The sequence below is a fragment of the Falco cherrug genome, chromosome 6 (genome assembly GCF_023634085.1).
Source record: "Falco cherrug isolate bFalChe1 chromosome 6, bFalChe1.pri, whole genome shotgun sequence".
In the NCBI taxonomy this organism is placed as follows: domain Eukaryota; kingdom Metazoa; phylum Chordata; class Aves; order Falconiformes; family Falconidae; genus Falco; species Falco cherrug.
This window is the reverse complement of record NC_073702.1, coordinates 62,210,481-62,237,154: the sequence shown is the minus strand read 5'-3', so window position 1 is coordinate 62,237,154 and position 26,674 is coordinate 62,210,481. Positions and strand designations below refer to the sequence as shown.

General features: G+C 38.4%; 2 protein-coding genes across 3 annotated transcripts; one reads left to right on the top strand and one right to left on the bottom strand.

Moving 5' to 3' along the window:
• The first annotated feature begins 36 nt into the window (after nucleotides 1–36).
• KPNA5 (karyopherin subunit alpha 5) lies at nucleotides 37–21,718 on the top strand. 2 transcript variants are annotated; one of them, XM_055713244.1, is made up of 14 exons: nucleotides 37–195; nucleotides 2,377–2,510; nucleotides 4,858–4,959; nucleotides 5,042–5,141; nucleotides 5,935–6,029; nucleotides 6,661–6,792; nucleotides 7,743–7,831; nucleotides 9,014–9,113; nucleotides 10,767–10,930; nucleotides 12,022–12,100; nucleotides 13,081–13,206; nucleotides 14,314–14,441; nucleotides 16,096–16,274; nucleotides 17,992–21,718. In XM_055713244.1, the coding sequence occupies exons 1-14, from the start codon at nucleotides 192–194 to the stop codon at nucleotides 18,177–18,179; spliced, it is 1,620 nt and encodes a 539-aa protein (XP_055569219.1). In that variant the 5' UTR covers nucleotides 37–191; the 3' UTR covers nucleotides 18,180–21,718. The 2 variants fall into 2 exon arrangements, with proteins under 2 accessions (XP_055569219.1, XP_014140902.1); XM_014285427.3 differs by lacking the exon at nucleotides 37–195 and adding an exon at nucleotides 3,176–3,289 and having other exon boundaries at nucleotides 2,373–2,510.
• FAM162B (family with sequence similarity 162 member B) lies at nucleotides 21,096–26,212 on the bottom strand. The gene is made up of 4 exons (XM_055713247.1): nucleotides 26,056–26,212; nucleotides 25,570–25,681; nucleotides 22,485–22,593; nucleotides 21,096–22,268 (listed from the first exon to the last, which is right to left on the bottom strand). Exons 1-4 carry the CDS (start codon nucleotides 26,171–26,173, stop codon nucleotides 22,170–22,172), a joined length of 438 nt encoding a protein of 145 aa, XP_055569222.1. The 5' UTR covers nucleotides 26,174–26,212; the 3' UTR covers nucleotides 21,096–22,169.
• Nucleotides 26,213–26,674: the final 462 nt, after the last annotated feature.

Sequence of the window (26,674 nt, the reverse complement as noted above, 5' to 3'; positions counted from 1 at the left end):
TCCTTGCTGAGGGCGGGTGACCGCGCGCGCAGAGCCTGCTGGGAACGGAGGGGCCCGCCCCCCACCCAGTGCGGCGCGCGGCGGGGCGGCGTCCGCCATCTTGAACTGCGATCGGCTGCCGCTGCCGCGCTCCGAAGCGGAGCGGGGCTTTCTCGCTTGGAGGGCGGCGGGTGCCGTGCGTCTCCGCTTCGATGGGTAAGAGCGACAGAGCACTGAGAGCTGGCGGGGAGGGGAGGGAGGAGGAGGAGGAGGGGCTGTACCCTCCTCTGGGGCGGAGTGCGGCGCGGCGCCGTGCCCCTTGCCGTAAGGCTCCCCGGCGCAGGCCGGTCTCCTGGCAGCTCGGGGGCGGCGGGCAGCAGCGGGGCGTTGCCGCACACGGCGCCTCGATCCCCACCGGGCGCCGTGGTCGGTGCTGGGACGGGGTCTTCCCGCGCTGTTCTCCGCTGCTTCCTCAGTCAGAGGGCTGCTGTCTTCCCGCTTCCCTGCGCTGCTGCCGATGGAGGCGCATTTGCCACCCCCTCTTTGAGGAACGTGGGTGAAGAGGTTCGCTCGCCACTGTGCGGCCGGGGCGGGTGGCCGCTGGCCGGGCAGCCGCCCGGCGGACTTGCGCTCTGACCCGGCCCCGCGTCCGGCTCTTGGCTGGGGCGACGCGTGCGGCAGCGTCCGGTGTCCCCCGGCGGTGCCAGCCGGGGAGGGGGCGGCGGTAGAGCGAGGCGCGGTGATTAGAGAGCCTTATGTGCGCGGGGGGGGGGGGGTGGGGAACCCAACAAACGCAGCATTTAGTGGGATAGGTCTAGGCACAACAGGTGGGCAAGCTGCAGGATGTGGAGGGATTTAGTGTTAAAACGAGTTTAGTTTTGCAGAGCAGAAGTGCAGACTTCCTTGGATCTTCATGCACAACTCATGAAGCCTGAATAGATCAGAGGCTGCCAGTCTTTTTGCCCTTACGGTGTTTATACCAAAATCCTTGTGGGGTGAATGAAACTATAAATTCATAAGCTTTCCTTTTTGAATACGGTTTTGACGACAGCTTCCTCCCAGTTGAGCCTCTGTAACTCTTTATAGAGATGGTGACCTGACTGGGATACTTTGAGTGCACGCTTCTCTGGTTCATTGTTGGCCCTGACAGTTTTATTGGTGCAACTAAACTAGCAAGGCATGAATGATTAAGGAAGTGATGATGTGATGATGTTCTGGGACTAGTTAAGCCGGTAGTGTTAGTGGAAAAATGATCTTAAATTGTACCTCAGAAGTTAAATGACAGCTGCTAGAAAATTGCTTCGGACAGTGGCACACTTAGCATCGTGGTCCAGAGATGGCAGTAGTTACTAAGTTTCCTGTGAAGCAAATGTATTTGGGTGAAACAGGCTGTTGAGTCCTCAGAGTGTATTGTTGATGTCAGCCTAAGTCTGCAAACTGTTTTCCTCTCCTAGCTTGTGTTTATTGCTCGGCAGACCTTGTTACCACTGATACAAAAATAAAATTGTCCCAGCATGAAAGTTGATAAGAGAATTATGCACAGCTCGAGCTGTAGTTGAGATGTTTTCATGTTGTGGAAGAATTCCAGACAAGTGAGAGTTTGTGTAGAGTCTTAAATCACATTTTTGACAGTTAGTTCTCAGATGAAGACTACAGTTCTAACTTTAAAAAGTATCACCATACTATTAACAATCTTTTCCAGTCAGTTTGATCATTTCAGAATTATGTTTTATCGCTTTTATTTTTTCACAACTGATATGCCTGAAATGACAGTCAGATTCTAATTGTCTAATCCATCAAAAGAGCTGTTAATTGGAATGAGTCAATAATTTTGTTAGGTATACCCTTTCCCATTTTACACTATCTGCATGCTACTGATTCTTAATTTGTTTTTCTGCATACAGTTTAGAAGGAAACACAGGATAATCTTTACAAAAAAAAAAAGAAACAATGCAGTAAGTTATTAAATGAAACAGTAATTACTGCAGATTTTCTTTTTGGATTTGTCCTTATTTTTTAACACATGTAATATTTTCTTTATAAAAGGAGGAAGCAAATTCCCTTACTTGCTGACAGAATCAAAATTTAGAATCATAAGGTTTTTTGTTTTTCAGTTTGCTCATAAGAGCCATAATTTCTTTTTGCAGTAGCTTATGACCTTTAATGAAGTATCTGATCCCTGAGATGAACTGTAGTTTAATCTGCCATTAAGAAATACCTAGCTAGGCAAATATTTTCCTCTGATTTTTATTTTAGAGATTTTTGTTGATGAACTGGGTATTGCAAGCAGCTACAGGAATATATAGCTGCTGCTGTAGATACTTCTATGATACAAGAGGTGGAAGGTTTGTCTTGCAGGGTTTAGCCTTTTGGAGTAATTTTTCTTTTTTTCAATAGACAACATGGCAAGCCCAGGTAAAGATAACTTCAGAATGAAAAGCTACAAGAATAATGCACTTAATCCCCAAGAAATGCGCAGACGAAGAGAGGAGGAAGGAATTCAGCTTCGGAAACAGAAAAGGGAAGAACAGGTAAGTATCTTGGTGAACTGTTAACTGTTAAGGGCTTGTGAAGCTAAATTCAAATATATGAAAGGACTTGAGCAGGCTACTCCTTGAGCAGGCTACTCCTGTGGAGCAGAATCCAGAGTGCCAGGTTGAATATCTGTTTTCTGTGCAATGTTGGGGAACACCAGGCACCTCTTGATTAGGATCATAAAAGCAAAAAGTGAACAGAAGCCCCCTTGAGTCACAAAGGCACTCAGAGGAGAGACCTGCGTCTTAAGTTTAATCCTCAGACTAGGTTTAGACATGTAAGACTGGGCTGAAAGGATACCCATATTTCCAGTAAGAATTAGAAACATTGCATTCTCTTCCAGAGCTTGGGCCAAAGTTGTCTGTTAGAGGGGAGAGGATTACTTTCATCTGTGAAGCCATATTTCCTCTTGCCCAAGAGCTTTTTCTACGATTTATTAAAGTGGCTACCAACTTCTGATCCCTGAACCGTTATATGTAACATTTGCCGTTGTCGTTACTGAATTTTTACTGATCAGAGTACACAGAGCATTGTGTAATTTAATGGTTTATGGTAGTTCCTTTTCCCAAAATGTTTAATAGTTTCTTGCCAGGAAGGTAAGGAATGTAGTTTATTTTTCCTGCTTGGTCTAAAGTGGCTGAATTTGTCTCCCACAACCTAGAGAGTGTCCCAGACACTGATCTACAGCCTTCTCTGAGGTGGGAATGCTTACCCTTCTCCTGGGAAAGTGGTGCTACTGCATGGAAAAAGAATGTAAATTAGTTGGGCCAGAGAGGTAAGAGTAAGTAGTACAATACTGGAGCATTTACCTCTGAATGGTAACTGCATTGCAGTTCCTGCTGAAAATTCTATGTGCTTTGTAGTAAATACTCCCTAGGTAAATTACGAAAATAATGAGTGTTTCCTTTCCCATGCTTACTGTTGTACCAATGAGAATACTGTTATATTCTCCTCGATCCCAATTTGTTGGACTGGTGGTTTTCAGCTCTTCTTGAATTGGAGAGAACAAGTTTATGCAGGGAGATGAGACTGCTTTTGCTCCAGAAGAAATTGAAACTGGTATATAGGCCATGATGCTAAACAATAAGAGTTTATACGTTCCAACCAAGAGCTTCTCTGTCCTTTTTGAGTGCTAGAAAGAATGGTCTTCCAAAAGAGGAATGTTGTTTCTTTTTCCTTGGTGGGTTTAAATGGAATTAAACCTTGTTTATGTCCAGTATTCTGCAGTTGTTTTGTGTCCCGGATTGTGCCCAATCCAGAAGTGCAAGGGAGAGAATACCTTGTTTTAGGTTCCTGTTTGAAATATAGGTGGATGTGAACATGGAGTTGCCTCTGCAGGTGTGGGCATATACAATCACAGAAATCTAGGTGTCTGTAGACACCTACAGGACAAATCCTTCAGGATTTAATAAGAGGTTTCATTATTATGCTTACAGGTGAAATCTTAGTCCATGGACTGAGATTCTAACATTAATTTCTAGAGATACCAATAAAATATTTTTAGAATTATTAATTACGGTAGTTGTAAGTGTAGTACTGGATTAAAAATGAAAATTTAGATTTGGTTTCTAGAAGAAAACAGCCTAATATGAATGTTTTGCTTGAATGCCAGAAAATGAAGAGGTGCTCATTAAACATAGCTTATTAAATATTACAGTGCAGATATGTATTTTAAGCATAGGCAGTACGTGCAGTCAATTGTAAATCAATTTTTGGACATGGGGAATATTTAATGTTACATAATTCAAAAAGTTCACCTTGAAGCTACGCTATTTTTTTCTCCAGCTGTATTAAAATAATGTTTCTGTTTTAATCTTTCTGCAACTGTACATGAAATATAGGTGCTGTTCAGTTGTCATGCAAAGAAAGTACATAGACCCTCTCTTGAAGGGAGGAATATTGTGTGCTGAAACATAAACTGTGTTGATGATTTTAGCCTATAAACTAAACCAGGAGAAAGTAGTTTGTAGAATACTATTTCCTCCTTCAAAGTAAATGCTAACTAATCATGAGGGTAAGAGGCTAAAAGTAAAAAGATCTGTGTCTTATTTTTCTTACATGTGCAAAAATGTATGGTTCTTTGCTATTTAAAAAAAACCACTTCATTTTTTAAGTGTCTCTCTGAAGTATTGCAGTGCAGTTATAAGATATGGACATAGTATTGTTTTTCTCCTTTATGTTCTTTAAACTTAAATATAGAATTCCATTTACATGGATGAGTAGGAAGGTGAGTATTTGAAATACTTTGACTAGTATTGGTGAAAGCATTTCTTGAAGTGTTTGTCATAGGTACCCACTCTATGATAAGTTCTAATGTCTCCCAAAAATTTCTTCTTTGTTTAGCTGTTTAAACGCCGAAACGTTTCTCTCCCAGGAAATGAAGAATCTATGGTAGAAAGTCCAATTCAGGATCCTGATGTCAGCTCTACTGTACCTATTCCAGAGGTAATTACTTTAGAGTGTGGTTAGAATATTATCTGTTAATGTGCATAGTACTAGATATAAGAAATCCTCCTTTCATTTTTAGGAAGAAGTTATTACAGTAGATATGGTACAGATGATTTTCTCAGATGATCCCGATCAGCAGCTCACAGCAACTCAGAAATTCAGAAAATTGTTATCTAAAGGTACATAACCATTGCCTGATTATTTTTTTTTCATTCCTTCTGTGTTGTTATTATGAATTTTAGTCATAGAGGCAGTTAACCATTAGTTCTGTTTTACTTTAAAGTAGAGCTTGCTGAAATTTCTCTTTGTAGAGAAACTGTGCCAAATCTCTTCCAACCTAATGACTAAATACAGAAAGCTTCATTATTCTAATGTTAAGTCTTTTGGACAAAGTAACAAAAGCAAGGCTATTTTGATTGCAGTGTCCAGGGCTGTAACTAACTGCACACTAACATTACTTATCATACTTGTTGCAGTGATTCAATTCTGATTCTCATCCTGTAATTGAGGGGAGAAAAATTAAATGGCTGCCAAAGAACAGTTGTAACTTGGTTTTGTTGAGACTGTAAGGCATGCAGTCTTAAATTAATGCTAGTATTTTTATAGTATGATAGGTAAAGGTATGCTTGATCATTTAAAATAGTATCTAATCCTAATTCTCTTCCACTGCCCTGAGCTACTAACCAAGGGAACAATGTTTTGTGATGTGTTACTAACATGCCCATGGATAGTAGTATGTGTTACTATTATTACACATAATATGGTGTTTACTAAGTCGTTGCACTTCACAGAGATGATCCTGCAGTCTTCTAAAGTCAAAAGTTTAGCTCCTTCATTTGAGATTAAAATAACTGAATGCTAAAAATTGTGTTGACCAGAGAACCATATTAATGTTTTGTGTCATACTGAAAAAGTAATTTAATTGGTCTTTTTTGTTAGACCTACACACATATGTTTGTTTTTATTCCGTAGAGCCTAATCCACCTATAGATGAAGTCATACAAAAACCAGGAGTAGTACAGAGATTTGTGAAATTTCTAGAGAGGAATGAGAATTACACTCTGCAAGTGAGTTTGGCTGGTACTCGTTGGGGGTTTGGGGTGGGATTAGAAACCTCCCCAAAAGAGCTTTGGAAAATGAGTGGGGTTTTTTTTTTTTGGTTTTGTTGTGTTTTTTTTAATAACCAAATTTAATTATTTTTAATCACCTAAGCTGTATATTTTAGTTTTCGAGTATGTCAGTGATTGCTGCTGAAATTGTGACTTGAATCTTGTGAATTTCATAGTAGTCTTTAGGGTCCTGTATTCAGCTGGTCAAATACTTAGGTCTTGAAAGCAGAATGTGCTCAAGAGGGTTTCCAGGGTGGTATATTAAGATTATTGGCACTGATGTGTGAGCAAAATCTGTTCTATTTGTTTTAAGTATACTTTTCAGTTGAAGTCTTGGAAAGTAAAAAAATTCGTGTGGCAAGCTAAAACCTAAAAATAATTTAGATACAGAAGGGTCTTATTAAATAGAGATTTTGTCAATGCCAATTATTTTATTGTATAGAAAGTACAATAATATAAATAATTGCATTTCAGTGGAAAGGAAAAGAAGTGGTAAAAGCAACCTCTGCAACTCTCATTTCAAACTGCTTTTCATGAATTTAATTTTTACTGTTGAGTGGTTTAACACAGTCTCTGTGCTCCTCAACAGTTTGAAGCAGCTTGGGCTTTGACAAACATAGCATCGGGAACGTTTCTACACACCAAAGTTGTAATTGAAACTGGAGCTGTTCCAATTTTTATTAAGTTGCTTAGTTCAGAACATGAAGACGTACAGGAACAGGTAACTTTTCTTGGGGTGTTTTATAACTACTAAAAATTAATTATTAATTTCTGAATGTTTTGGAGGGGCAGGGAGGTGGGGTGGCTAGAGAGGCTTTGAGCCCCATTTGTGTATAAGCCAATTGATCTGACTTCAGGAAGATAAAAATTTACCTTTTACCTTCAGGGTATTCCTCCCCCCCGATTGTTTCAGGTGTCTTCGAACCTGTTTCTTATTTCCTGTTACTGAGCAATTTCAAGAAAGCACCCTATTTCCATTGTGGCATTTACAGGTGGACAGGGTCTAAAACACCATAATAGAAGTAATACAGTAGAAGACAATATGGATTTTTTTTTCCCCCCGAAGTTAACTTGCAGTTTTATTTCCTTTATCCTTCTGCTCTTCCATCTTACTGTGTTACAGTCTTCATTAAAATTTTCCTAAACTTCAGGTTTTTTGGTTTGGTTTTGAGAGGGTTTTTTTTTTTTTTAAGAGAGGGGATTTTTTTTGTTTGTTTTTTGAATGATAAACAAAAAAGATGTTTAAGAGAGGCTGTGATTTACTGGCTTTTATTTAGCATGTTTCGAAGTTTGTACAGTGAAAGTTCATGATTTTACTTTTTTATTCCTTATACATTGTTTGCAACTTTGAGCCAGTTCTATTTAGTCTATTACACATAGTGAGCAAACATAAATGTTGAAAAGTGTGTGTGTCTTTTTTTTTTTAATTGTAAACCACACGAATAAACATACTTTCATAATAAAAAGTTTTTCTTTCCTTGAAAATCTGGTGTTCAAGCGTAGGTAATTGACTTTGAGTGCAGTATAGAAATCAGTAGTCTTCTGAAATTTTATATTTGGAATGATAACGCTTTTTTTATTCTGGAATATTTGCTGTAAAAATGTATAGATGATCTGTAAAAGTTGATTTGCAAGCATGTATAAATTCACTTGGATGCTTTGCTTTTTAAGGCAGTGTGGGCTCTTGGTAACATTGCTGGTGATAATGCAGAATGCAGAGACTTTGTTTTAAACTGTGGAATATTACCACCCCTCTTGGAGTAAGTATTGTAAATTAATACTATAATTGTAGTGCACAGGTATATATAGCTAAACTTCAACCTAAAATTTACTTGAAAAGAATATAAGATTTTTTGCTAAATTGATGATGTTTCTAGTTTTTGTATTACGTTGCTATGAATCTAACATCTTGGAGTACCTAAGCATCATGTATGTCTTTAATTAGTCCATGACTGGCATCTTTCCAATGTTTGCAAAAGGGGAGAGGTGTTATTTTACAGGTATGAAATTTCTGTGTTGTGCAGAACTCTAGTGTTGTCAGAGTTCTGGATATAGAGGGTGGAAGAGATTACGTATTTCACACTTGAATTTGTGTGATTCCAACTTGCTGGGCAATAGGCTGGTTTCTTCACCTTTGTCCAGTAACTCCAGGCTCTGGTCTTGCTACCTATCCATTTGCTTGTTGAGATGAGCTGGAAGAGTAGTTGTTACATGAGTTGTGTTCCACCAGAAGATTTCACTTTACTAGGAATATCATTCCGGCATTTACTATATGCTTAAAATGGCAGATAAGGTATTTTCATCGCAGAAAAAAATAAGAAAAATTCTTCAATTTATTATTGCTTAAAATAGTAAAATGCTTTAAATAATTTGTAAAATAGATTTAAAATAAGAAGAGGAGAGTGTGATTACTTTCCTCAGGGATTTAAAGAATTAACAGGTTTAGATGTTTTGGTATGTATCTGAAAGTGAACCTGATTTCTCAGGTGTTGAATCTTTTGCATTCTATTCAGAAAACCAGTAAAATGTTAACTTTTTTAGATGGTCTTTTAAGTTCTAACTTTTTATGCAATATTTTTATTAATTGCATTCTCTGAATGAAAGCATCAGTATTAATTCAAGGGAGGGTTGCATCTCCTAGCCCCCTCTGAAGAGCCTCAAAAAAGATTGGTTGAATGATCTTTTCACATGAGCAATGGTTTATTTTATATGCGTTTGCTCGATTTGGGAATGAGATGCCCGTGCAAAATCATCCATTCGGATTCAGTTCATTCTAAGAAAAATTTGCTGCATGTAAGCTATGAAGAGAAATAAACTGAAATTAGTGCCAAATAATATGGTTTCTTTTCCTGATTTGAGGTACTCTTGGTAATAATAGACATAAAAAGACTTGGCTTTTCAATAAGAAATGATTGGGTTTATTATTGTTGTCTCTCTGGCAGACTGTTAACAAATTCAAATCGTCTTACAACAACTAGAAATGCAGTCTGGGCTCTCTCAAATCTCTGTAGAGGAAAGAACCCGCCTCCAGACTTCAGTAAGGTATAATAAAGTATTCATTTTCTGCAATCAGAAAGCTGAAGATGATTTACGTTTGTAATATAACACACAGAATCCTTGAATCTGGAGATAGACTCAATTTTATCTTTTTAATGTAACCACACAGTCCTTGTAATCTTGTCCATCTGTTGCATCTGCAAAACATCATCTACTTTGACACCTATCAGCAATAAAATTAAATTACTTAAAAACTTGAAATTGTAGTTAGATGCAAATAGTCATTCACTAGTATGAAATAACAGAAATAATGCATTCAGCACTAAATTCCTTGGGGCTGTATTTTCTCTAGATCTGTTTTGGAGCCTGTGAGTTCTGATTGAAGTTTTTTTAAAATTTTACTTGTTTATTATGCTTATGAGTGCATGCTGCAGGAACAAAATTTTGAGTTTTCTGTTCCATCAGATGCAGTTAAATCAGACTATGGTGACAGAGGTGATCTGCTTGTATGCCTTCCCTTCCTCCTCTCTCCAGTATGTGGTTGCAAAGACAGGAAGACTGTAGTGGCTAGTAGGAATATTAGCTCCTTACTTCCAATACGAAATGAATTTCTGATAAGGTTAATGACATTAAAAAATTAAAAGAACTGAACATTGGATGTTCTGGTAGAAGAGGCTGAGGTTAAGTGATGATTACAGATAATTTGGAGAGGATGTACATGTCTTGAAAATTACCTCATGAGGTGTTAATTACTGTCATTGCTACTTAATAATTCTTGGAGAGATATTAATGAAAAGATACTGATGATAAAGATGATAATGAAAATATATTAATGAAATATATTAATTTCTGATGTCAATTAATTGATCACCTCAGTTGCTTTGCTTAAGTTACATCCTTCTGTCCTTCAGTAGTGTTTTGTTCTGGCAGTAAAAAACCCAAGGTTTCTTCCTGCTTAAGCACTTCAGTGGAAAAGAACGCTCTGTAGACGGCTACTAGTCCTTTGCTCTTTGCCCTTTACAGTAGCACCAGTTGGACACATAAGGGAGGCTGAACTGCATAACTGATGTAAGATAAAGAATTAGGTTCTACAAAGAATATGAAATTCCCAAGCTGTACAGCTGAAACCTGTCAGGTTCCAAGTGGTGTTAAGGTGGTCAAGTTGGCTCTGTTTGGAACTTGTATGAGATTAAGACTAGGCACTACAGTTGCACTGAGAACTGAAGTCAGACATTGCTTGTTTTGGTTCAGTTAACACTGAATCCTCTGTGAATTACTCTTGAGTTTCTTTGTGGTAAAGCAGTTGTAAATTGGTTATTAACAAATCACCTCCAGTACTCCTACAAGGACAGCAATATAAAAAAATGTTATTACTTTGAAATTCTGTTCCCCACGTGATTAAAAAAAAAAAATCACTAATTCCTGATCCTGTGGTTACCTGTAAAAGCAAATGTTTTTTGATTAGGCTGAACAATATATTGTCTCTAAATAAATAGGCTATGAATCAGGATTTATCCAATTTTCCAGCTTGAATTGCTAGTTTAATCAGAAAGTGTTCCACCTAGGTCCTGATTCGTTAATGAGGTCATGTGCTTTGACAGTAAGTAGTTTCACACCTTCATGCCTTTGCAGAATGTTCTCTGAAACTTGAAAAATACAAAATACCTAATTTTATGCAATATTTTTTTCTTAACCTAGGTTGCTCCTTGCTTAAATGTTTTATCAAGACTGTTGTTTAGCAGTGACCCGGATGTATTAGCAGATGCTTGCTGGGCCCTCTCTTACCTTTCAGATGGTCCCAATGATAAAATTCAAGCTGTTATTGATTCTGGAGTATGTCGAAGATTAGTAGAGCTGCTTATGTAAGTCTGGTTGTCACCAAATAAATGTCTTACTGTATTGTTAATGAATTCAAATGGAGTTGTTTCTTCTCACCTGAAGTGTGAATGTATTTTTCGAGAAGTGATAAACGTGAACTCTGTCTGGAACTTTAAGTTGCTTGCTAGGTTGCTTGGCTCCTGAAATTTTTCTTGAGATTGACAGTGAAAAAAGTTTTCTCCAAAGTATTCCTTTATAGTCTTTAAAACTGAGTGTAGGATTTATATACATGGAGGAATAGAAGGTGAAGACTGAAAACAAAGCTTGACTTGCAAATTAATTCCTCAACTTTTTTTTTTTTTTTTTTTTCTCACTGTTGTATTTTGTTTTCTTACCTTTCTAGGAGATGTGGTCGCAATACAGACAGTTCTTGGACTCACAGAGTCCAGAGGCAGGCTTGTGCCACTTTTGAACTGTTCCAGTATATTTGGTTTATGGTTCGTTATTTTCCTAGAAAGGGAGACTAAATCCCTGTGTTCACATGGAGACTGCAGAGTAGGTCAGGAATAGTTCCCAGCTCTGACAGCTCAGCACAGTTTGCTCTTAAAGCTCATTTTTATAGCTGTCAGAGGGTGAGGGTGCTTTTTCTCCTGTAGAAGCTTTAGGATGACTGAGTAATTTCCTACTCCCACAGCTCAGACAGTTGTATATGGGAGTGTGGGCTTCATGTACTGGTTTCTAGGGTTATTGACTTGGAAAAGGGAAAAGTTGACTTACAAAGATGGGCTAAGTTTTAGTATACAGCTAATAATGCCCCTTTTGTTTCTGTAGCTGTTGAATGATGCAGGTTCCAGTATTGTATTCAATAATACTTGAGCTGGGTGAAATTAATCTGCTGGACAGATAGGTTGCTTTAAGTTGAGTTGTTCCATAGAGATGCCCTTTCCTTGAATCTGCAGTTCAGTTGTGGGCTTGCAGTTGGTGAATTTGGCTAAATAGGGGGAAAGTATAAGAAGTGATTACATGTGTTCTATCACTATAAATTTAGCACCTGAAGTAAACCATTGTTCACTGAAAATGCAAAATTATACTTTTAACACTGGGTAATATAAAGTGATTTAATATTTGTCTCCAGGCACAATGATTACAAGGTGGTATCCCCTGCCTTAAGAGCAGTTGGCAATATTGTTACCGGAGACGATATCCAAACACAGGTAAGATAGATGATTTAAGAAAAATGGTCTGGTAGGACAGAATTTTGTAAAAGTAGTGACAAAAAACCTGTCTAGTACAGGTATCTGTGTACGTCAGTGAAAGAGGCTCTGTACAAATCTATATTGTTAATTTGACAGTTTAGGCTGCTATTTTAAACGTTAAATTACTGCATGAATAAACTTTTTTTTACAATACTGTATATAGTGGATTGTTTCATTCCTATATGCCGCTTTGGCTGTTGCTTCCCTATTGGTTTTTTTTCTCCTTAGTTGAGATTCAATTATTTATTATTGTTCCCTTTTTAAAGTCTTCAAATGCAGTCAAATTTTTCACTTGTAAGCAACAGTTATACTTGATTTGTCCATGAATTTGTGTTTGATACTCTTACTGATGCAGTTTGTTCTAAAAATTCGTTTTTCAATTTTGGGCAGTGGAGTTGAGTTTGATGCATTGCAGAAAATACTAAGATAGGTCCTGCTTTAAAGAAAATGGTCTCTCAAAGGCTGACAGAACTAGTGTAAAGGGAAAACAAGGAAATAAGTTAATCACAGAATTTTTAGTTGTGAGCTCTAGGAGAGGATTTTGCTAAGGAATTATATAGAAAACATCTATCTTTTAAAAAACAAATGAATTAATAACTATACAAATTAAATTTGCAGTTCTCCGTTATTCTTAGTTACTCATATTCTAGGTTTAAGCAGCCTTATTTAGTCTTGTGGTTGTCAGTCTTCTAGTCTGAACTTAATTGAGGGCAGATTCTTTCAAGTTGTTGGATTGTCTATTCACACACTACAACGTTGAACACTTTAGCTTTGCAAAATGTTATCTATGATACTCTGTATAATATAAATGTGTTGCAAAAACTTCTTTTGAAGTCATCTGTAAAAGTGTTTTAAAATATATATATATACTGCACAAGCCTATATATATATCTTATGTATATTGTACAACTCAGTTTTCAATTCTCAAATTATTTTAGGTGATTCTAAACTGCTCTGCGTTACCCTGTCTCTTGCACTTGCTTAGTAGTCCCAAGGAATCTATTCGAAAAGAAGCGTGCTGGACTGTTTCTAATATTACTGCAGGAAACAGAGCTCAGATACAGGTAAAGCCAGTATATTGGTTACTTGGTTGATTTTATTCTCATTTTACTAGTTCACTTTATTTTCCTTCACAAGGAGAAATATGTAAATACTACACTGACTCTAAATCACTTGTTTTAGGTAAAATTATAGACAGTTAGGACTAATTTAAATGTTTTCTTCTGAATTGTGGAAAATTATTATAAATTCATAAAATAATACTTAAAAATAGCTGTCATGATTTGTACTAGAGAAACTGGTTAAATTTTCCCAGAGGGATTTGGTTGATGCTTGTAAAACAAGTAAAGGATACTTCTCTTGGATCTGATATCAGTAGTTGTAATTTTTCCCTGTGGGAGCATCATCTACTGGCGCATTTCCTTTAATTTTGTTCTGCATTGTAATGTACGTGGTAAAGTAATAAGCAACTTTTCCTTTTTTTTAAAGTTGAAACAAAAAATTTGCATAAATTAGCCCAGTAAAAAGTGGACAATTCTACTGTTTGGAAACGTTGAACATGTCGCTTGGGTAAAAAGCCTGCATAATGTCATCAATACTGAGTCGTATTCTCGTGGAAACTACTAAAACCTGACTATTGCTCCAGGTGTCTGGAGTTAACTGAAAAAAGGTTCTGGTCAATAAAAATGAGAATTCTGAATCAGAGTACATATTTTAAATTACATCAAGAAGTTCCATGTTAATCTCTGACTGAGGAGAAAAAAAAAAAAAAAATCACCCTGAAACATATGTAATGTAGTCTTAGTCTTTCTATGGAGACTGTAAACCTGAATAAAATGGACAAAGTGAAATTTTGTTATGAGGTTTGATCTGAGTTCAGAAATCGGATATAGTGCTCACGTCATGGTTTTTAAATGGACCTATCCAGTAAGCAGTGTTCTGTCCACCAGAGACAGAGAAATCAAAAAAGATGATACTCTGATAGCTGTTGCAGTGCAGTGTTGGAATGGTTCTGAATTTCAGTTCAGTGTTTCTAGTTTGTGTGGTGCCTTCTAACAAAGCATTGTTTGCTTTGATACCAACAGGCATCCCTGACTTATGTAGCGAAGGGTATTAATGTACTTTGCATGTAATAAATCTTTATCATTAAATGTTACAATTTAATCTCTTAGGCTGTTATAGATGCCAATATTTTTCCAATATTGATTGAAATTCTTCAAAAAGCTGAATTTCGCACCAGAAAAGAAGCAGCATGGGCCATAACTAATGCAACATCAGGAGGAACCCCTGAACAGATCAGGTAAATTTATATATGTTACTATTTTCTCTGCCTAAGCACCTTCTCTAAGGCATTTTTATTTCTGCATTTGAATCTTGACAAACATAGCAACCAAATCCTAAACACAACTGTAATTCCTTGAAACTCTGTCTGTACAGGGACTAAACATGTAGAAACTCAAAAAAATGAGTAAAATATATGCAGTAGACTTGATAATAAATTGACCAATACGGCTTTGTTTCAGTGGTGTTACACCTACAGCTTTCACAGGGTTATCTTCCAGAGTTGATGGTATGCGCTCAAACATGATTGAAACAGTTGATGAGCAGTTTCAGTGTTGGAGAATGGAAAACTTTGGGAGAGTTGTTTAGAATGTGTGTGCAAGGGGATTGTATCTTTGTGGAGAGACTTCAGGAACTTCAGTGGTTTCTTTGTGTATTTTAAACTCCCTATTATTTTTTAAAAAATTTTAAAGAGGATATCTAGCAAATTGAGTTTGATTAAAATTTCAGTCAGCAGCTATTTACCTGCTGCAAAGATTGGACTTGAATGACTAGAATATGATGCTCTACAGTATCTCTGAGTATCATCAGCATAGCAATCAGTTTGAATCAGTAGTTGATAAATGGATTTATAAATGACAGTGTATTATTTGGAAGCCAGAACTGAAAGTGATGTGATAACCCTTCCAGTGCATTTGGGAGATCTGTTGCAGTAAGTGCATGCTTATTTATTTCAAATGTAAACGTTTCTGGTTTCCTTATAACCACTGAGTGTTATCAGAGGTAAGGAAAGTTTGTTGGGTTTTTTTGCCATTATTTTGCTTGTTTGCATAATGTAACATCTTAAAATTTAGCATATATTAAGTGAATTTTAATTCAGGGTCTTCAAGTAGGAAATGTGTGTGTAATACCATAAAACACAAAATACAGATCTGTTACCTGCGTCATGAAGTTCTAGCCCTTTTAACGTTCTAAAGGTACTACTGTGTAACTGCAAGATAATTTAAAACCACTAAATAAATGATATTTAAGCAACCTTTTGATGCAGGCACACATTACTGTCTTCATTTTACTTATACACTAGAAACAAGAACACAGGTTCTGACTTGGAAAAGTTCATACACAATTTTGTGTAGAATTGGAAAAAGGAATAGGTTACTGAGAATCCCAGTATTTTTTTACATTTACAATTATGTCCTTTTTATAGTAGGTAATGCTACTATCTTAATGGACTGCTGTTGTGGACTACATTAGTACAAAGCAGTGTCCGGTGTTCTTATCTGTCTCGTGTTTATTCAGTATTTTTGTTACTACAAAATGTCAAATGTTTGAGAAAAGAACTTACAGCTAAAACTATTTTTCTTACATTCCATTACACCCATCTGAAGATCCTAAGTGAAAAGGTGTTGAAAAGACTACAAATTCCACACAGCAGTTAGGAATATGCACATTAAATTTTCTCATTAGGATGAATTAGAGTATTTATTCAGTTTCAGACTAAGCTTATCTTAGTGTTGTTGCATGGTTTAGATTGTTGGTTTTTTTGTTTCAGCCAGTTTTTTAAGCAAAATTAAAGACTGATAGTGATAAACTGGTGTGTCACTGTAAATGTGCTGGCTTATCAGTCCTTTTCCACGCCCCCCCCCCTTTTTTTTTTTTCTGCTGTTATAAAGGTATTTGGTAGCACTAGGTTGTACCAAGCCTCTTTGTGACCTCCTGACTGTGATGGATTCAAAAATAGTACAGGTGGCTTTAAATGGACTCGAAAATATTCTGCGTCTTGGAGAACAAGAGTCTAAGCAAAACGGAATGGGCATTAATCCTTATTGTGCCCTTATAGAGGAAGCATATGGTAAGAAATTACTTCTTGTAAAACTACATACCTGAACTTCCCTATTTCAGGCTGTAAAAACAAAACCATTGTGAACCATTTTGAAATTTGTAGGTAAGTTTTATATAAGTAGGTAAGTTTAATATAAGAATGACTTCAAGCATAAGTGAACATTAAAGCGTTGTCAAGTAAGTAATGTAACATGGTGGAAAAGGTTAAATGCAGAAAACCTGTGGATGTGTGTCTGTGGTCAGTTCATGGAGTGTCTGTCTAGAGAAACATTTTCAGAAATACTTAACATACAGATATCCTAGTCTGTTGGAGCAATGATTTGCATTAAGTTTATCAGACACTCCTAAATACATTTTTATTACTTTAATACATAGTCCTGTCTGGTGCAGTGTCATTACCAATAGGGATGAGAGATCAGAGTTTGTTTTACTTATTCCCAAAATTGGATCACTTTTTAGCGTAGTTAATATCAGTATTAGCAGAATCGGCTTCACCTCACAAAAATCAAATAAGTTTTACTGAATTTGTGGGAGTATTTTGTTCTGTTTTTCCTTTCATTAATCAAAATTAAACCCCATTTTAAAGGCATAGTATCAAAACTAAATTGACTGGGATTTCATGACTAGATGATTTTGGTTTAACAATGTTAAAACTGGTGTATAATGAAACTAGCATTATTTCTGGAAGGTTGTCTTTGTAGCTCTGAGAAAACAAAATTGGTAGACATTGGTGTTTCAGAAATTGCTAATAACAATTCTAGTTGACCACATATCTGATTAGACGATACTAACTTCTCTGTAAAGTAGCCTTTAAATCTGAATTCCATGTTACAGTTTTATTTATAAAATCAAGTGCATACTTGGAGAACTTACTTTGCAGTCGTAACGTGTAAGAGGAGTAAGTACTGACTACTTCAATGGAACTTACTCTATTCCAGATTTTGAGTCTGTTTATAATTTCAACTATTGAATGTCGAGGTTCTGTTCTTTCCTTTACCAGTTAAGCATAGACTGTTGAAGTGGTAGAGTGTAAGTTCAAGTAGGGGAAACAGCTAATTATATCACCCTCGTTGCTTTGGCCTCTGTAGTCACCAGAAGGGTTTGTATGACCTCTTCCTAATCCAATTTAAGTAAAAACTGAATTGTCTTTAAAAGAGTTTTGAATCGGCCTAACTGACCGCCAAGCACTTAATCCTGCCAGCAGAACAGAGGTTATGTCCTCTAGCTTTCAAATGATAAGGCTTTGGCAAGATACATTAAATTTGAAAAAAGATACCAGACTGTGCCCAGTGACGACTCGATAATAGGGGATAGAATTTAGAGTTGGGGAAGACTCAAAGAGTAAAAGAAAAGAAATGAGGATATTGTAAATCACTATAGCAAACAGTTCTATGCTAATTCTTTACAGATTCAATTTCTTTGTAGGGATGGTGTATTTCTTTGTAGATGCTGCAGCCTCTTCCTTCTCCTTAGTTTAAATGGTAATTTTTTTAGCATAGTGTTAAAATTCATTTGGATGACAGAAAATGCTGCAGAAAATGAAGACTAGAAATACATGAGTTAGGAAATAAAGAGTCAATGATACCAAGTTAATTGAGATGATTTGGAATTGCATTTTTTTATTTAAGAATTTCCATTATGCTGTGAGCTATACTATAAGCTGTTTCTTTTGAATTCCTCATTCATTTAAGCAACTGGATTTTGAAAATGTTTTGTTTTGAATGTAGGACTTGATAAAATTGAATTTCTTCAGAGACATGAAAACCAAGAGATCTACCAAAAGGCTTTTGAACTCATAGAACATTACTTTGGTGTTGAAGAAGAGGACTCCAGTATTGCACCTCAGGTGGATGAAAGTCAGCAGCAGTTTGTGTTTCAACAGCAGGAGGCTCCAATGGAGGGGTTTCAGCTGTAAACTACTGAAGTGAAGACAATTACAAAAAGTAAAGGCTTGTAGGGTTTGGGGTTGGGTTTTTGGGTTTTTGTTCCCAGAGGTCTTTTCTTTATGGCCAAAGTTAGAGGAAAAGTTGAGTATGTTTTGCAGAAATAGATGAAGAAGCAGCTCATGCACTTTTATATATTGTGTTAGATACAACCGTTCTTTGTTTTGTATTTGTGTTTTTCATTATCTCTTATGTACAGAAACAACTGTGAGTAACCCTGTCTACAGTAAAGCATTAAATGTGATTTAACAAGAAGTGTTAAGCTAAGTCTTCATAGGATTTTAGGTAGTGGTTCTGAATTTTTCATGTAGTCTCAAACTGCATATCAGCAATACAGTTATGACAGTTGCATTTTGGCAGTAGGCTTGACTTGCCCAGTCTCTATCAAATCTACCTCTTGTATTGAAGCAAAAACATTGCTTCAGAACTAAGGCATGAAATAAAGATGAGCTTGTAAGAAGCTGAATTGGAATGTGAAAAATATTTATTTAAATTGTGAAACTTTATGCATTACTTACTTTACAACACACTGTTGGAATTTATTTATAAAATGTATTTAAAGACCTAATAGATATACATATATAATGCTAATTACCTAATATAATATTGAATATATGAAAAAGCTTTTTCTGGATTTTGTGGGAAGAGGATTATTTCAGAGGTTTTCAAATTGGAATCAGAGAGCTTGCTGGTCATTTGATGTTGGCTCTTGTAATTAAAGCTGCTAAACGGTATTAAAAGTCAGCCACAAATACAGTACTTTGCAGTGGAAGCAGTTGCTGTAGTTACCACAGGAATGCTGTGACTATGAATGGCAGAGATGATGATTTGCACAGATCCCAAAGCAGATGGTTTACAGCTGTCTCCTGTCAAAATGTGGTAACGCCACTTCAGTTTGAGAAACATGGCAATGTTTGCCTTTCTAGTACAGTAGCTTCTTAAAAGTTAAGACATTAGGTGTTATTTTTTTGACCAAATATGCTATTGTCACTTGAATTATTCTTTTAAGTTAACCAACTCTTTTCTTTTGGTAAGACAGTAAAAATACTGCAGTGAAGAATGAATATGAATCACTCCTTTGTAGTTGAAGGAGAAGTTTGTTGTACTGTAAATATCATTAAGTATGTGGGACACCAAAACTAACTAGAATTCATTGTCATCTAAATATTTAGGCTCTACAATATACAGTGTTTGCTGTTAAACACTAAAAGAAATAGAATTGTGATATTTACTTTAACACTTTTGAATACAGAAAAATGTATGCTCCGCTTCAACTTGCATATAAGTAGTGTTTCTGGTGTATTGGTAGTATATCTCATTTGGAGAAATGAATACTTTGGGTTAACTCTGAAGTATGATTATTTTTTAATACCTGTAATTAATGTATTAACATCAGACTCCTGGGTTAAGTGGAATCCTTGACATACGACAGCATTTCATGCTTCATAAAAAGCTGCAATTTAAACTTCAGATTACTTATCCCATGGCACTGTGCTTGTCACTAAACAATATTTTAATGCACTGAAAAATACAGGTTAAAGGTGGTATCATTTACAGTACCATTTGATATTTAAAATTTTTTTACATGCAAGTTAAGATTCTAAGATGTTTCACTTCGATGTTACAGCAATATATACTATTGTAATTGAATGTGGGACTTAGAAGTGGATTTTCTAAGACTAATGGTCAGATTTGGCTAAGATGTACCTGGGAGGGAAGAAACCTCTTTTTGAAGTCTTTTTAGTGGAAGATAGAAGCGTAAGCAGTGTACATAGGAGTGCTGTTACTATATGAACTCCAAATAGTGAGATATTTTAGTAAATGACACTTTAAACCTAGATTTGTACAGCATACAACAGTTTTGAATAGTGTGATAATACTGAGTACAGCTGCCAAATTTTCATATAATTTTAGATGATTGTATTTGTGCCCTTTTTACTCTCATAGTTTTAGGTTTTCATATTATGCTGCCCTTCCTTCTTTCCTGGCCCCCCTCCCCCTTTCCCCCCTTTCATCTGTTCAAAGTACAGGGTAACAATCATGAAAAACTACCAGGATTACTAGTAAACGCTGAATTTCAGTGTTCTTCTAATGTAAGAAAATTATTCAGGTAACAGGGTATTCCATTGTTTCTAACAATCTTGTTTTGATAACATAACCAGCTGTGCCTGCTTTTTGTTTGGAGAACCCTGTAAAAACTGCATTTATAAGCCTCTCAATTTAAACCAAATCTGAACTATAAACATCTTGATTAAAAGGACTTGAAAATGAAGAAAAGAGGGGACACCAAGTGTATTTGCTTTGAAAGAATGTCTTCAGTTGTGTGGCTATATTATTCTATATGTGTGAAAGGTTAGTGACTGCACTTTACGCATTTAGATAAACTATTTCATGCCTCTGATACATTTAATCGTAATGGTTTAAAAGGGAACTAAAATTGATGGACTTTGGCTAATGAAAATCATTATTTAAACTCAACATCTGGTTTACCCTAAAATTGTTAAAAAAAAATCACTGAAATTTCTTCTTTAAAGGAATGAGTGTGCAGCATGGCCTCTCCTATTTTATCACTGGGTTTACACCACACTTTGCTAAAAGCACATAAATGAGCAATATAAAACCAGAGATGACGACTCAGGGTCAGCTCTGTGGTGTCATTTGCAGGTAGAGGCATGAATATGATGATGTTGCCTAAACAGATGAAACCAATCTGTGGAGGAAAAAAAACCCCAACTAATTGCGAGAAGGAAATATTTAAGTTTGGTATTTTATATGGAATCTGAAGTGCCCCATCAATTACAAAGTCTGTTTAAAAATACAGGGGTTTGGTTTCAGTTAAAAGGGTACCATTTGTTCTGCTTAAATGTGAATTCTAACTAGCTAATCTATGCAACTATGCAGAGTATAAATAAGACTGATTTTTTTTTTAGTTCCCTACTCGATACACTGAATCATATCTGATTTTTTCATCGTTGCACTTTTATCTGAGGACTGGTTCATACAGCTTTTTAATTTTCTAGTATTTGCTTTAAACGCTGTTGCTAGCAGCAATCAGACAATAGTAATAATGTTGGCACAGAAATAAGTTAGCTATAGAACAGGTTTGCAACTGGAAAATATTTGTCGGGTCTGTCTTTAAAAAAAAATAAAAAATAGAAAAGATGCACTATTGTCTTTCCTCCACAGTTAGTTCTCAGTTGGTGTAAATTTCTCAAATTGTACAACTGAGGTATTTTGTAATAGGTCTGCCAATTGATATGTGAAGTTTAACTGTGACTTCAAAGAGTTCACTGAAATCTGGAATGGGAAATTTCAGTTACTTATGGCACAATATCTTCATATAATGTGTGGAAACTAAATTACCTGTATTAATTTCAGATAGTAATAGTGCATCTTTAAATCTAGGCCAAAGGCCTATTACTGTAACAGAACACATATGAATAGTATGCAATATTACGGAATGTTAAGTCTCAAAATACCATACAGAAACCAATAAAACCTATTTTACAGATGTTTATTGTATTTATTTACTGGTTTCATAAGTGTGGCTTCCTAAATGAGAAAACGCAAATGCCATTTTGAATACAGCACTGAGGCAAATGAATTCAAAGTGGCTGATTTGTGCACCGTAGGACTGCACTGTCACCAGAGAACTCTGGCCTTAAACGTTTTGTAAATAACTAACCAAACATACCTGATGTTCTTGGGTAACTACCTCATCTCCTTGGAAATTAGTTGCTGCTTTTAATTAAATGCAAAACACTCTTAACTCATTTTAATTATATGCAACCAGTATATCAAATATCTCTCTCATAGACTGCCCACTTCTTTTTGTGATCCTATAACTACCCTTATTGGCTCCGGTATGTATAATACTATGCTTGTCCATTTATTGGTGAGATTCATGAATCGCTCGCGGTTAATTTTGCTCTTAACAAGGACATTCGGCATTTTGTATGAAGTTACTTTGTCTTCGACTCTGCTGCTAGTGCAGCCTCCTCCCGCCACTTGGCCTTCTTTGCTAAGTTCCAGCTCGTTAAGGACTCATGACGTGCAGCGGCCTGCAGAAGTAAAACACCTACTTAATGAGCAGCGTGGCAAAAGTAACGATGCACCTCAGGGAAAGCTACCTGGTGTTGGGAACAGCTGGGGTGACAGGCACATCAGTTAGCTGGCACTAGGGTAGGTCTAAGTTGCTGCTGGTCAGGTTTGGCTACTTTTTGCGGCTTTCCATCATTTTTAAGCATGCCCCCTGATGAATAGCTGGCACTACTCACCTTTTTAGCTGAGGCGATCACTGCAAAACAAGCAACAATTGAGAGTCCGATCATGATGTAACAAGCTTTAACTCGAGCTTTGTTTCTTGCCCTGTCTAGCATCTCTGGCCTGCAATGAAAGTTATTGAATTGAATCGTTACAAAACTGTGAGGTACCTCTTTGTCAAAGCATTGTAGACATAACATCATAATTGAAAAATTAAAAATAGAATTGGCTTCTAAAACAAGCGTCTTCAGCTTGCTATGACTGGTTATGTACCACCCAAGAACTTTGTATTTCCTGACCCTAATCCATTTGCAGTGGAAAAGCAACATCCAATGGATTGAAGCTGATTATTTTTTTTAAGCTGAACAAAATACAGTAATTGCTCATGCAGTAAATATTAGCATTTAAATACTTGGGGTAAATACACCAGAAATCATACCTTAAGCTTTATTTAAATTGTGAAAATTAAGGGGGGGGGTGTTACCTATTTAAACAGATGGAGAAGTGTATGTGGTGTCAACCAGATGTGATGAAAGTGAGTTCTTTTTATTCAAAATTAAGTTTTGAAATCAATTACTGTCATATCTAACCTGCTTAGATGGTGCCTTGTGTAATGTAGGCTAGGGACTTCGTATATATTTGGATAGGTGATTACAACAGTTTGTACTGCTGTGAGTTCAAACTTTCAGTTCTCTGGAAAAGCAACAGCTTTATTTAAAGTGGGCAGCTCATGTTGGCTTTCTTACTATTACAGGAACACACACCTAAACTGGAACAATCTATGCGATTTTTTTCTGCTGGTCATCCAATGCAAAAGCAATGAAAACTTCTGCCCTGCGGTTGGCAGTAGCTGCTGCGAGAGAGGCGTTGTACAGCCCAGCAAGGCGCGTTGGTACAGCTCCCTTTCCTGCCCTCCCGTGTTCTGAGCAGGCTGCACACCCGACAACCAGCTGTACAGGGAATCTCTGTATCACTAAAACAGTCTCAAAACTTCCAGCTAGGTCTTTTTCTGAGTCAGATGTTATACTTGGGAGTACAGTTTTAAAGATGTTCATTGTAATGGTGGCTGTGCACTATTTTCCTTTCATACGTCACACGGGAATGCTTTATATGGATAAAGATACATATTCCTAAGATACATAATATACATCATATAGAATTATGGGGGTTTATATATTATGTAAAAAGGATAGTTGCAGAAAGAATTGATTTTATGTGGGGAGTAAAGATCTTGTAACAATCTTTCCTCCAAAAAACCTTTAGCTTTACTTTGAAGAGGATGTGCAGTGGGATGGGGCAGAGCTGGAGTTCATACTGGAAGTTCTGCCTGTGCAACCTGTTCCAAGGCTGAGGGCCGCAGTGCTTCTCTCTAAGGCTTAACGCAACAGAAGAGGGCAAGCCGTACGAATGGCTATGCCACATCTACCCCCCTCCCTGCCAAGACACGCACAAGCACGTGTGTGTGCCATGTTCCTGGCCGATGGCTGACGCTGGCTGCCGTTCTAAGTAACTGCTTTTGTTTTGTACAAAGGTAAAAATAATCTTTAGAACAAACCACACATCAGACTAGCACATAAAATCATTAATCCACTAATCCATTTGTAGCAACAAAAGAAAAACCGTAAGTGTTATTAGTCTGCTTTATTAACCTAATTATATTTCACAGTGCACTAATTGAAAATCTGCTTCAGAAGAGTTTCACTTTCTCCCTGCTTTCTGCCTCTGCTTTAAGGAAAACAGACCTGATTATGTTCTTCCCTAATTGCACATTAGGGCCTTTGCTACTCAACCCTTAAGCAAGACTCTGGGTAAACCTCTGCTGAAGTCAGTAACAGCTGTTCTAAAACAAACCACCCACCCACCCACCCACAACAACCCAACCTCGAATAAAGATTGCAGATTTTGACTGCCTTCAGCAGCTGGATTGTGTTCACAGTTAATATCTTGCATTATTATTTTTTTTAATAAAGCAATGACAGTGTTCAGCTTCAATGCCTCACAATTAACTTCTAGTAACATAACAATTATAATTACCATATATGAACTTGCATTTTAAGAAGACTTCGCTCACCCAGAAAGCACAAAGTGGTGACACTGACTTGCCAGGCCAGTTACCACACAGAAATGAGCGATTTCTGTGTGTGTATGGACTGGCAAATGTGTGTGTCTTTATAAACACTTCCTGACGACTCCAATAGCTTTTAGAGCTTCTGAGACCTGCCTGAACCTTTCTGTAGCGGAAAATGGTCAGGCAGCACAAGAGAGGCTGAACCGTTTAGAAAGTCACTGTCTGGCTCAGCAAACACCAGTGGAACCATCAGGAACCAACAGCAACAGGCAGAGGATGTACCTGTTGCTTGACACGGCTCTGCACGCTGCTTATGCTCAACATACCACCCAAGGCAGGGACATACTGCGATGATAAAAAAGTGTCCTGGAGAGACATGCTGGCTAACATCCTAAGAAAAAGGCAGCAGCTGGTATTAGAGGAGTTTCATGTACTCAGTGACTGACTCCCCTGGGGTATGCTAACTTTCAGGGAGTCAGAGAACCACAGAATTGGCACGGTTTGGGTGGGACGGGACCTTCAAAGGTCACCTCGTCCAGTGCGTTAACAAGAATGAGAGGCTCTGTCAAGTACTCCATTTTCCTTGGTGGGGAACGTTTCTCATAATCTCTCTTTTTTTCCTCAGATTCTCTAATAAATCATAATTTACCGCCTGTAGTCATTCAGTGACAGCTCCCTTAGAACTGTTTATGGGAGCTATAAACAGAAAATATTATTTAACTATAACATCCTTTTCTCTGATCGCACATTAGGAATAAGCAAAATAAACAAGCAAGTACATAAATGTAACGGAGGCTATCTGCTCAAATGGATCCAGCTCTTAACCCCAGGCTCTGGGGACTCCAGTAAGGAACATTTTTTCATCTTAACCTCTAACCAGGACAGGAAATTCTTTTGCCCTCTAATTTGTTTCCAAGTTTTCAGCGTTGAAAAACCGACTGGTTCAACCTCTGTGGAAAAGCTTTAGATGAGGGTCACGGCACTGCTTCCCCTTCAGCTCCAGTTCCCCTCGGACAGAACAGCGCACTTACGGGATCCGCAGCGGAATCTCTTCTTCTGTCTTGAACCGGCCAGTCCAGAGGAGGATTTTTTTGTCAAACTTCGACGGTTTGTAACTTGCAACCACCTTGTGAGCCTGCTCAGCTTAAAGGTGAGGATAAAACCACTTCGTCAAACCACGCACTGAGAAGGAAAGATGTGCGCTAAACCCCCCTGCCCGGCCTGGTCCTGGGAAGAGGGACTCGGGGATTAAACTTCCCGGCCCCCGGCACGCCGTTACCCCCGCGCGGTCCCCTGAACACCCCGTACGCAACGAGCGGCTCTGCGGGCGCGGTTCGGCCGCCCCGCCGGTGCGGGTGCGGTACCCAGCCCAGCAGCGCAGCGCCGCCGCGACCCCGAGCCGCCCGCCCGCCCGCCCGCCGCTCGCCCCGGCCAGCCCCAGGGCGCTGCCGGCGCGGTGGAGCCGCCCCCCCCGGCCCCCAGCCCCGCTCCCCGGCGCGGCGGGCAGCGCCCCTTACCACGGGGGATGCTCGGGCTCCGGGCGGGCTCCCCGCCGGCGGCGGCTCCCCGCGGCGCGGGCAGGCGGAGCGGCGCGGCGGGCAGCAGCCGCCCCGGGCGGAGGCGTACCGGCAGCATTCCGGGAGCGGCTGGAGCCTCTGCGGCGGCGGGAGCGGCCCCAGCCCCGGCCTAGCCCGGCCCGGCCCGCCCCCGCCCCTCAGCCGCGCCCGCCGAGCCCCTCAGCCACGCCCGGCCCCGCCCCGCCAAGCCCCGCCCCTCAGCCGCCCCACGCCCCGCCCCGCCGAGCCCCTCAGCCGCTCCGGCGCCGGCCGGGGTGCCGTCCCCCTGGAAGCCGCCAGCGCACCCACCGCGCCCGGGGGCGGCGCTGGCGTTGGAACGTCAAACGTCCGGGTGGGAACTGGGTTCCAGAGCAGCGCGGTGGCTCAGCTCCGCTCTCAGGGCAAGGGGGGCTCCAGTCCCGCAACACCTGCCCGCCCGCATCGCTGTCTCTGAAGGTGCAAACGCACTGAATCTCGTCACGCGCTTTTCGGTTTACTTCAACCGAAAAACTTTTTTTTTTTTTTTTCTCCTTTCACGTCCTGCTTAGAGTAAACCGTTACTAAAAAAAAAATATAATTA